At 42.1% G+C, this 11,462-nt stretch overlaps 1 protein-coding gene across 1 annotated transcript in view; it reads right to left on the reverse strand.

Moving 5' to 3' along the window:
- Positions 1-2,471: 2,471 nt before the first annotated feature.
- Positions 2,472-11,462, reverse strand: part of POLI (DNA polymerase iota) — a 9,643-nt gene continuing 652 nt past the window's right edge. Inside the window, exons 2-5 of the mRNA XM_070736917.1 lie at positions 10,375-10,466; positions 9,415-9,548; positions 5,696-5,898; positions 2,472-3,539 (exon numbers count right to left, since the gene is read on the reverse strand). Of these exons, the coding sequence (XP_070593018.1) occupies positions 2,880-3,539; positions 5,696-5,898; positions 9,415-9,548; positions 10,375-10,466 (1,089 nt within the window). The 3' untranslated portion in view covers positions 2,472-2,879. The remainder of the gene's footprint in view (positions 3,540-5,695; positions 5,899-9,414; positions 9,549-10,374; positions 10,467-11,462) is intronic.

Genomic DNA, 11,462 nt, shown 5'->3' on the forward strand with positions numbered 1-11,462 from the left:
TTAAAAACACTTACCTCCTGGACTGTATTTAACCCTTTAACATATTTAAATGTTTCGATCATGTCCCCCCCTTTTCCTTCTGTCCTCCAGACTATACAGATTGAGTTCGTTAAGTCTTTCCTGATACGTTTTATGCTTAAGACCTTCCACCATTCTTGTAGCCCTTTTTTGGACCAGTTCAATTTTGTCAATATCTTTTTGTAGGTGAGGTCTCCAGAACTGAACACAGTATTCCAAATGTGGTCTCACCAGGAACTAAATCTTCTATACTGGCACCTTGGAACATATTTTTCCAATCTGACCAATCAGGCGTGGGCAGTGGGGGTGTCCCTCTGACCTTCCTGCCAATCAGCTTAAAGCTCTGTTGGGAGAATTGGCGTGAGACTTATGGTTGGTGATCACACCAACACGAGGAACTATATTAAAGGATTGTGACATTAGAAAGGTTGAGAGCCACTGTTTCAGAGGATTCTTGAAGCACTTGGAGGTATATCTTTGTCCTCAGAGTCACCTAAGTAGTGTTCCTCTTTCCTGCAGTCTGCAATTTTTTTCCTCTGGAAACCAATTCCTACCTCCACACCATTCCAAGTGTGTTCATCCCAAATTGTATAGCTAAAAGCTTACCTCCGAGACCACCTTCTGCTGCACAAATCCCAGCGGCCAATTAGGTACCACAGAGTTGGCCTTCTCCGGGTCCCGTCAACTAAACAATGTCATCTGGCGGGACCCAGGGGGAGAGCCTTCTTTGTGGTGGCCCCGGCTCTCTGGAACCAACTCCCCCCAGAGATTAGGACTACCCCCACCCTCCTCGCCTTTCGTAAGTTATTAAAAACTCATCTTTGCCGCCAGGCATGGGGTAACTAACACACACCCCAATTGTCAAGGGTGGTGTATGGTTTGGTTGTGTGATTATTTTATTTTATTACAAGGGTTTTAAATTGTATTTTAAAATTGGATTTGTACACTGTTTATGTTGTTGTCAGCTGCCCCGAGTCCTCGGAGAGGGGCGGCATACAAATCTATTATTATTATTATTATTATTATTATTATTATTATTATTATTATTATTATCATCATCATCATCATCATCATCATCATCATTATTATTGTATTCTCAGACATTGGGTCATGGTTGTCCCAAGGGTGCTTTTTCAGGAGATGATAAGCGAAATGTCTTCAAAAAACAAACAAAGGAAGTCCAGTTGCCTCCTGAAAAAAAAACACCTTTAGGATTGTCAGTTTGTGGTATTTTCCAATCTCAAAATGGCAGGGAGTAATTCAGCTGGTTTTCAGCAGTGATGGTCACTGCTAGAAAAGTTCTTAAGTAGAGGCGTTCTTAAGTAGAGGTACTACTGTACTTGCAACTGACCCAAAAAAGGGTTCTCTAATCTGGAGGATTACATATATTCTCAGGTCTATGACCTCACTTCTGACTGCCGGCTGCCTGCAGTTTGGCAGTTCAGATCTCACTAGGCTCAAGGCTGACTCAGTCTTTCCTCCTTCAGAGTGGATAAAATGAGGATCCAGATTGTTGGGGGCAATCTGCTGACTCTAAACTGCTTAGAGAGGGCTCTAGAGCAGTGTTTCCCAACCTTGGCAACTTGAAGATATTTGGACTTCAACTCCAAGAATTCCCCAGCCAGCAAATGCTGGGAGTTGAAGTCCAAATATCTTCAAGTTGCCAAAGTTGGGAAACACTGCTCTAGAGGGCTGTGAAGTGGTGTATAAGTCTACCTGCTATTGCTATTGTTCTTCCATTGGCAACAATATGTAACCCTGTAGCAGTGATTCTCAACTTTAAGATGTCTGGACTTCCAACTCACAGAATTCTCAATCCAATATGGGCTGTTGCTAAGAATGCTAGCAATTAGAAGTTTTGCACAAATCAAAGTAGACCAGGATGGTGCTCTACCTTCTATGACTAAGAAAATGGAATTTTTTTTACTGCGACTGCTTTGTATTTAAAAATCCTTTCCCTTGCACTCTACATATTCTTCAAATTTTAAGGGACATTTATTTTGGATGGTAAACCATTTTCATGCTCAGGAACCTATGTGTCAAAATTGTACAAGAAATCTGTTTCATTTGCAAATACATGCATATATACACTTTGTTTTCCCACTCTGATACAGTTGGAGCTTGCAGGATATTACGCCTAATCAACAACCATTAACTAATCAGCATACTTCAGCTACATCAACGACCCCAGATGTTACCCCACTGACTCACCAGGAAGTTTCTACACAGCAGGCAATTGCTGAGCCATCAAACCACACCCAGCCACCAGTATTTATAGAAGGAAGGCAGCTTAGGTCTCGCAGTGTTCGCCTTAGAACAAGGACAGAAACACCAGCCTGAAGATGACAAGTGGGACCTCGTCGAAACGTCGCCAGAAATTTCCAAATCCTACACGGGAAGAAACCCGAATATACCAAGACCATCATATATATATACACAAAATAATTATATTATACATAGTACAATATATTTATTTACACAATACATTTATACAATATATTTGGAGTGACCGTTGTCCAATTTCCCAGCCAAATTGAATTTAAGATATCCTAGATCAGTGTTTCCCAACCTTGGCAACTTGAAGATATCTGGACTTCAACTCCAAGAAATTCCCCAGCCAGCATTCGCTGGCTGGGGAATTCTGGGAATTGAAGTCCAGATATCTTCAAGTTGCCAAGGTTGGGAAACACTGTCCTAGATAACTATTCTTTGAAAATATAATATCTGGAGGGGAAGTTATACAGATGCATTACAAAGAAATTCCCCCCATTTTCTTAAACAGTAACCTTAACCACTTTTGGAAGGCTCTATCTCCAGATACATAATTCATTTGCAAGCATAGACTCTCCACCAAATTATAGTCATTTTGGTTTGAAATATCGTAGTAAACTATTGGACCCCGGAGATGACGACTGTCCTTTCTTGCTTCCCACAACTTTGCTGATGTGCATTTTGGGTTCACACTTTTGGCTCTTCCATTCGGTCAGCAGTTCTTCCTGCATCTTTGCAGGCAGCTGAGAAAATGTTTTGGGGTCTACAGAAAGAGGAAGGGTCACTTTTGATCCTTGGCTTGAATGGTTTTGGGAAGAACCTTCTCCACGGGGGTTTTGCCTTTCCAGTTCTTCATTTGTGGGCGCAATGCCAGAAAAGGCCAGAGTCCGAGTATTTTGACCAAGGTCTCCAGAACATAAGGAAATGGAGCTTATTTTGGCTTTTGGATGGCATGATGGTTTTTTCCCTAGTTCAGATCCTCCATGGCTCCACAAGGTCTCTGTGGAATCCCTAACCTTTTGGCTAGAGATTATTTCCTCCTTAATGTCACTTGGAAGCTGATTGAACACATCATAATCTATCCCAGCAGGAAGGAGTGGACTTGGGTGTTGAAGATCACTTGCTGTTGGCAGACAAGGATTGTGGAGCTGAGATTGGACACGTCTTGTGTTTCTCTCTCCTGATAAAACATCACTGTCTTCCCCTTGATGTTCCATCCTCGTGTTTTCTGAGTTTCTGTCTTCTGTTATCTACATAGCAAATGAGAACTCTTTTAAACTACATACAAGAGAAGGCACAATAGAGACACAACTACGTGGCCCTGATGTGATCAGACATTGACAGGTAGGACATTGTGGAAGATGATTTTATGAACTACATTTAGATCGGTTCAAAGGCGATGTAGCTCTAAGTTGTCTAAGCCGAAGATTTCAAGATTACTCTGGGACATTGCAACTGCTATAAATAACACTGGTTGCAGAGTGTCCGATATTTGATCATGTGACCGTGAGGATGCTGCAAGAGTCATAAGTTTGAGTATCTGTCATAAGTCACTACAGTGATACCTCGTCTTACAAACTTAATTGGTTCTGGGACAAGTTTTGTAAGGTGAAACGTTTGTATGATGAAACAACGTTTTCCATAGGAATCAATGGAAAAGTGATTAATGCGTGCAAGCCCAAAACTCACCCCTTTTGCCAGCCGAAGTGCCCGTTTTTGTGCTGCTGGGATTCCCCTGAAGCTCCCCTCCAAGGGAAACTCCACCTCTGGACTTCCGTGTTTTTGTGATGCTGCAGGGGAATCCCAGCAGTGCAAAAATGGGCGCTTCGCTGGCAACGGAAGTCCAGAGGTGGGGTTTCCAGCGAGGGGAGCCTCAGCGAAATTGCAGCATCGCAAAAACACAGAGGTCCGGAGGTGGGGTTTCGAGGACTTTGGTGTTTTTGCGATGCTGCAATTTCACTGATGCTCCCTTCGCTGGGAAACCCCACCTCCGGACCTCCGTGTTTTTGTGATGCTGCGATTTTGCTGAGGCTCCCCTCGCTGGGAAACCCCACCTCCGGACTTCCGTTGCCAGCGAAGCGCCCGTTTTTGCACTGCTGGGATTCCCCTGCGGCATCGCAAAAACACGGAAGTCCGGAGGTGGTGTTTCCCATGGAGGGGAGCCTCAGGAGAATCCCAGCAGCGCAAAATGGGCGTTTCACTGGCAACAGAAGTCCGGAGGCGGGGCATCCCAGTGACGGCGGCTTAGGTTTGTAAGGTGAAATACAGTGGAACCCCGACATAAGAGCTGCTCTACTTAAGAGCAACTCGAGATAAGAGCTGGGAGGGGAGAGATATTTTTGTTCTACTTGCAAGCCCAAATTCGAGATACAAGCGCCAAGGAGCTGTCTCCTGAAGCCAAACGCTAACTTCCGCGTTCGGCTTCAGGAGACAGCTGCGAAGCGGCGCGCATGTTTTAAAAGGTTGCAGCCGGCCTGGGGGGCTCGGGGGGGTGCTTGCAGCTTTCTTTCTTGCTCTTTTTCTTTCTCTCTTTTACCTTCCCTTCTATTTCTTCTTTTCTTTCTCCTTCCCACCTTCTTCCCTCCCTCCCTCCCTTCACTCATTCCTCTCTTACTCTCCCCTTTCATAAGTTTCCTTGCTTCCTTCCTCTGTTCCTGTCCCTTCCCCCTTTCTTTCTTTCTTTCTTTCTTGCTCTTTTTCTTTCTCTCTTTTACCTTCCCTTCCTCTATTTCTTCTTTTCTTTCTCCTTCCCACCTTCTTCCCTCCCTCCCTCCCTTCACTCATTCCTCTCTTACTCTCCCCTTTCATAAGTTTCCTTGCTTCCTTCCTCTGTTCCTGTCCCTTCCCTCTTTCCTTCCTTCCTTCCCACCCTCCGTCCATTCATTCACCCATTCCTCTCTTGATCGCTTAAAGCCGGTCCCTGGTGCAAAAAGGGTTGGGGACCTCTGTCCTACAGGATTGGGTGGCAGAGAAGTTGAACATATGTAAATTTAAAAGTTTAAGAAAGTTTACAAGTTAAGTGAAAGAAACTTCATTATTCATTTATATGTACATGTACATTTCTTCATTAAAAACATGTCTTTCTGCATAATTTAGACTAACTTTGTGAGTTTTTTGAGGGCTGGAACCAATTAAAATTATTTACATTAATTCCTATGGGGAAAAGTCGTTCGAGATAAGAGCTGCTCGACTTAAGAGCCCAGGTCCGGAACGAATTAAACTCGTATCTCGAGGTACCACTGTAGTTTGGAAGAAGAGGCAAAAAAACCTTAAACCCCGGGTTTGTATCTCGAAAAGATAAGACTGTATTTTCACTGTATTTTCAATGTTGTTGTAACTTTGAACCCTACTAAACAAATGGTTGCAAGTCAAGGGCTCTGTGTATATTAAGAAGTGTCGCACTTACGTGAAAAACTCTGCTGGAGCTTAAAGAAGGTGACGACTGACTCAAATAAAACTGAATAGACTCCTTGGAAGAAGCTGGTGGGTCCTTAAGGTTGGAAAAGCAGATGTTCAGTAAGGTCAGGTGAAATGGAAGCTCAACCTTGATCATCTTCCGAAACAGTTTCATAAGAATGGGAACGAGGTCAGCCTTTACACTGGTGTCTCCTGGAAATAAATTATGGAGGGGGAAAAAAATCACATGAGCAGACTTTTCGGCAAGAAGAAAACAAACAACCCAACTCTGGATAACAAAGGAACGGAGAAATGCAGAAATCGGTGGGATTTTTAGGCATTGATTTTTTTAAAAATTTAATTTTTTAATTGATTTTTATAATAACATGGGCCTTTTTATATTGATTTTATATTGATTTTTGTAATAACATCTCTACATGGGGCTACCTTTGAAGAGTGTTCGGAAACTTCAGATCATGCAGAATGCGGCTGCGAGAGAATGTTCCCTCATTCCATCTGTCCGTCCATTACCCCGGGAGGAGGGAATTATTGACCCCCTCAGAGAGGGTCCGCAACTTGGGCATCCTCCTCGATCCACAGCTAACATTAGAGCACCATCTTTCAGCTGTGGCGAGGAAGGCGTTTGCCCAGGTTCGCCTGGTGCACCAGTTGTGGCCCTATTTGGACCAGAAATATTTGGACCAGGAATATTTGGACTGTGAGTATTGCTCACAGTCACTGATGATCTCATCACCCCGAGGTTCGACTACTGCAACGCTCTCTACATGGGGCTACCTTTGAAGAGTGTTCGGAAACTTCAGATCGTACAGAATGTGGCCACGAGAGCAATCATGAGCCTCCCCAGGTATGCCCATGTCTCATCAACACTCCGCGGCCTGCACTGGCTGCCGATCAATTTCCGGTCACAATTCAAAGTGTTGGTTATGACCTATAAAGCCCTACATGGTATCAGACAAGAATACCTCCGAGACCACCTTCGGCCACACGAATCCCAGTGGCTGATTAGGTCCCACAGAGTTGGCCTTCTCCAGGTCCCGTTGACTAAACAATGTCGTCTGGTGGTATCCAGGGGAAGAGCCTTCTCTGTGGTGGCCCCAGCCCTCTGGAACCAACTCCCCCCAGACATTAGGACTGCCCCCACCCTCCTCGCCTTTCGTAAGTTATTAAAAACCCATCTTTGCCACCAGTCATGGAGAAATTAACACCCTCCCTTCCAATTCTCAAGGTTGGTGTATGGTTTGATTGGATTGTGTGATTATTTTATTATAAAGGTTTTAAATTGTAATTTTTAAAAATTGGATTTGTACACTGTTTATGTTGTTGTGAGCTGCCCCGAGTCTTCGGAGAGGGGCGGCATACAAATCTAAACAATAAATAAACAATAAAAACAATATATCAGTAAAACATTCACACAACACATAACAATGAGCTCAGTGCTCAAAGTGCCTATCACCAAACAACATTCATACCCCTCCACCAAAATGGGGGCGTATTTTCTATATATCATTTTAACTCAAGAGCAATATATCTATTTACATATTATAAAGTGATTCTAATTTATTCTTTATAGCTTGGTCTGAAATGTCCTCTTACATTGTCCCATTGTCCCATCAGTTCCTGCAGATCAGTTTCATTGGCCAAATTCATCCTCTTATCCATAATCTCACCATGTACCGTTCCACTATGTACCAATACCTATTTTGTATTGTCTATTTTGTAGGATTTTTAGGCATTGATGAAATTACCCACAAAGAAGAATATTTGTAGCTCAGGGTTGAAATGAGTGCCCTGTGAATATGGTGGTTTTCTTGCTAGTGAACTGATAATATTACCTAGTTTGGATAATGTGATGTCTGTAAACTCAGAGACCACCATGAACTCCTCAATGGTGACATAAAAAGGCAAGAGATAGCTGGAACATCAATGCTGTGAAATCAGCAAAGAACTCCAACCTGTAAGAATCACCTTGGGAAGATGGCGACTAACAATGAATGCCTATGAGTAATGATTATTTCCAAGTTCCAAATAACTGGGAATTGGCTGGCATGTGACAAATTGAATTCTCGTTCTCCAAGCTTAAGGAGCTTAAGAATCGACATTCCCTAGCAAACAAGCAGGCTGATCTAGTTTCCATGAAGGATTGCGTTCAGGTTGGCTGGGACTGAAAAGATGGCGACGTTAAAGGATGTCTATGGACGAAGAGACAGTGAGCTTGAGAAGAAAAAAGTTGATAGACAGAGGCAAGGGCAATGATAAGGATTTGGGACAAGGCTACATAAAAAAAGGGAATGGACTCCCCAAAGTAGTATCTCACTCTGTCTTGGAGCATCGGTTGAAGATCTGGGGTGAGGCATAAAGGAGTAACATGGAAATCTGCTTCAAATAGGCAATTTGAATCCCAGTGACCAGTTAGGTCCCATAGAGTTGGCCTTCTCCTGGTCCCGTCGACTAAACAATGTCGTTTGGTGGGACCCAGGGGAAGAGCCTTCTCTGTGGCGGCTCCGACCCTCTGGAACCAACTCTCCCCAGATATCAGAGTTGCCCTCACCCTCCTTGCCTTTCGTAAGCTCCTTAAAACCCACCTCTGTCGTCAGGCATGGGGGAATTGAGATATTCCCTTCCCCCTAGGCTTATAAAATTTATGCATGGGTATGTCCGTATGTATGATTGATTTCTTAAATTGGGGTTTTTTACATTGCTTTTAATATTAGATTTGTTCATATTGTCTTTGTTCATATTGTTGTTAGCCGCCCCGAGTTTACGGAGAGGGGCGGCATACAAATCTAATAAATAAATAAATAAATAAATAAATGTTCGTTTGGCTGGGCAAACTTGTTCAATGGGCAATTTGCAACCCACTAGATATGATGGAATTACAACTCCCAGAGGGGGCCAATTAGAAAAGTTGATATACTTAGTGTTATGCCGGGCTTCACGTTACAAGCCCCAATTATGTCCGAAATGTAAATTCAAACACACACACTGTTGTAAAGTAAACAGAGTCTGTTTATCCACAGAAAAATATTGTACACATGCTCTTTACTCAGCCGAAGTGCTCTCCCACAAACCACAAGCCTGAAATGCTGTGAAAAGCAAAAACAAAAGCAGAGCAGATAAAGGCAGCTGTGAAGACGTCACAGCCACTACCACCCTTCTAGAGTCCTCAAGCTCAACTTAACTGTGAATTATTCCAAAAGTCCTTGTAAATCCTGGAGAAGTTCAAAAGCAAACAGCACTCGTCTCTCATCAAATAGATAATTTCCCACACACGCTCTCAATGACGCTGGCAATTTCAGCAGCCCAATTAGCCTAATTGCCCCAGCCACAGGTGTTCTCCCTTATTTTCTATAATACTTGCGCAATTGTTCCCTCCTTGTCATAAACCTGCACCTGCGAACATCTATGAATCCCTCTTCCTCTGAATCTAATGATGATTATCCGATCCTGCTTCACTCCCAGAATCTTCCTGTGACACAGAATCTTCACTATCTGAAGCTGTTGGCAGTAAAACCGGTCTCTGATAACGTGAGGATTCTCCCAAACCAACCCCCACAGTCCTGGGAGCTGGCCCAGAGCCAACCACAACATTTAGTCTAATGTTGCATGTTATGTGAATGAGAAAGAGAGTGAGGGGAAAAGCAATATATTCATGAACTCTCTTGGACATCAGGTCAAAGGAGAAAATTAAGGCCCATGAGACACAATTACCTGAAACGATCCTCTTGATCAAGTGTGATGGAACTGGACATTGACGGCTCTCTCGATTAAACCATTTATTGGTAGCAGAATACTGGCGGATGGTTAATCTGATAGTATGGGGCTTTCGGCCATCTTTGTACAACCTGTTGAAAATATGGAGCCATCAACAACCGACATGTCCACTCTTTCTACATTTCAGTCTGGCCTGGCTCAAGAAGCAGAGAAGTATTCCCTCCCCATCTAAAAAGGTGGCTTATTCTGACCAGTTAGTTACTGTGAATTCGCCATCACTCTGCTAAACAAATAATTCTCTCAACACTGTCAAACTATTTACTAAGTCTGCAATACTATTTCTACTAGTTTTTCCTCATCATTCCTATCACCCATTTCCTCCAATTTATGACTTATACATTTTTCAAGAATCATGAGGTACAACACTTAATGATTGTCATAGGGGTCAAATAAGCAATCAGGAAACAATTTTAATAAAAGTACAAGCAACAAGTTACAGTCATAGTGTCATAAGTGGGAGGAAATGGGTGATAGTAATGGTGAGAAAAATCTAGCAGCAATAGTAGTGCAGACTTAGTAAATAGTTTGACAGTGTTGAGCGGGTTTTTTTTTTTTTTAACGGAGTGATGACGTTTGGGAAAAACATGTCTAGTTGTGTAGTGTTCTGTAGCGAAAGAGCATTTCATTGAGGCATTTCACTGACAGTGTGAAGATTTCACAATTGGCGCCATCTTGGAAACATTTATAAGTAACTATATAATTAATTTCTTTATATTTTTATAAATTTTTATAACTAATTTTTTATAACTAAAAATAATAACTAAAGAAGGGACTGAGTATTTACTTGTGATCTCCTTATGCCACTGTTCCACCCTATTTATATAAACAATATAGCACCCAATTTTCCAAACCTTGCTCAGACCGCAAATATTGTGGAACTATTTAAATTAAAATCACCTGTCTAGAAGGTTAGTGAGCAATTCTTCAATTTTCTTCTTAACTTCCGCTTCAGAAGAGCACTTTTTAAAGGAGTCCTCATCACTGAGAGACTGCAGTAGTGTTTAAAAATAAAACAATGGATATAATAACTTTCATCAGTAAATGCACAAACCACGTCAAGAACGGACATTCATGTATTTGAAAATTCAGAGTTAATTTATTTGCCTCCAAAATTTCCTTTTCCACTATCATGTTATAAAATTATATTACGGTATTTCAAACAGTTAATTAGATTCATCAAATCCTCCTGACCCAAACACAATCCTGATGTGGCCCTCAATGAAATCAAGTTCGACACCCCCTGTCATAAACTTACTTACTTACTTACTTACTTACTTACTTACTTACTTACTTACTTACTTACTTACTTACTTACGTACTTCATTCATTCATTCATTCATTCATTCATTCATTCATTCATTCATTCATTTATTAGATTTGTATGCCGCCCCTCTCCGCAGACTCGGGGCGGCTAACAACAGTAAAAAGACAATATAAACAAATCTAATATTAAAAGTAATTTTAAAAACCCCAATTTAAGGAACCAATCATAAATACAGACATACCATGCATAAATTTTATAAGCCTAGGGGGAAGGGAATATCTCAATTAGTTACTTACTTACTTACTTATTTATTTATTAGATTTGTATGTCACCCACAGCAGCTTTATACATGCAATTATTAAACCGAAACTAAAACAACTACCATTGTTTAGTCGAGTGGTTCTCAACCTGGGGGTCAGGGCCCTTTGGGGGGGGGGGGGTCAAATGACTGTTTCACAGGGGTCGCCTAAGTCCCTGGGAAAAGGCAAATTTCCCATAGTGTTAAGAACTAAAGCTTCTATTCTGGCGCCTTGAAACATATTTTTACAAACTGACCAATCAGGCATTTACAGGGCGTGCCTCTGACCTTTCTGACCAATCAGCTTAAAGCTCTGTTGGGAGAATTGGCACTAGACTTATGGTTGGGGGTGACCCCAACATGAGGAACTGTATTAAGGGGTAGCAGCATCAAAAAGGTTCAGAACCACTGGTTTAGTCCAAT

The sequence above is a fragment of the Erythrolamprus reginae genome, chromosome 2 (genome assembly GCF_031021105.1).
Source record: "Erythrolamprus reginae isolate rEryReg1 chromosome 2, rEryReg1.hap1, whole genome shotgun sequence".
Taxonomy (NCBI): domain Eukaryota; kingdom Metazoa; phylum Chordata; class Lepidosauria; order Squamata; family Dipsadidae; genus Erythrolamprus; species Erythrolamprus reginae.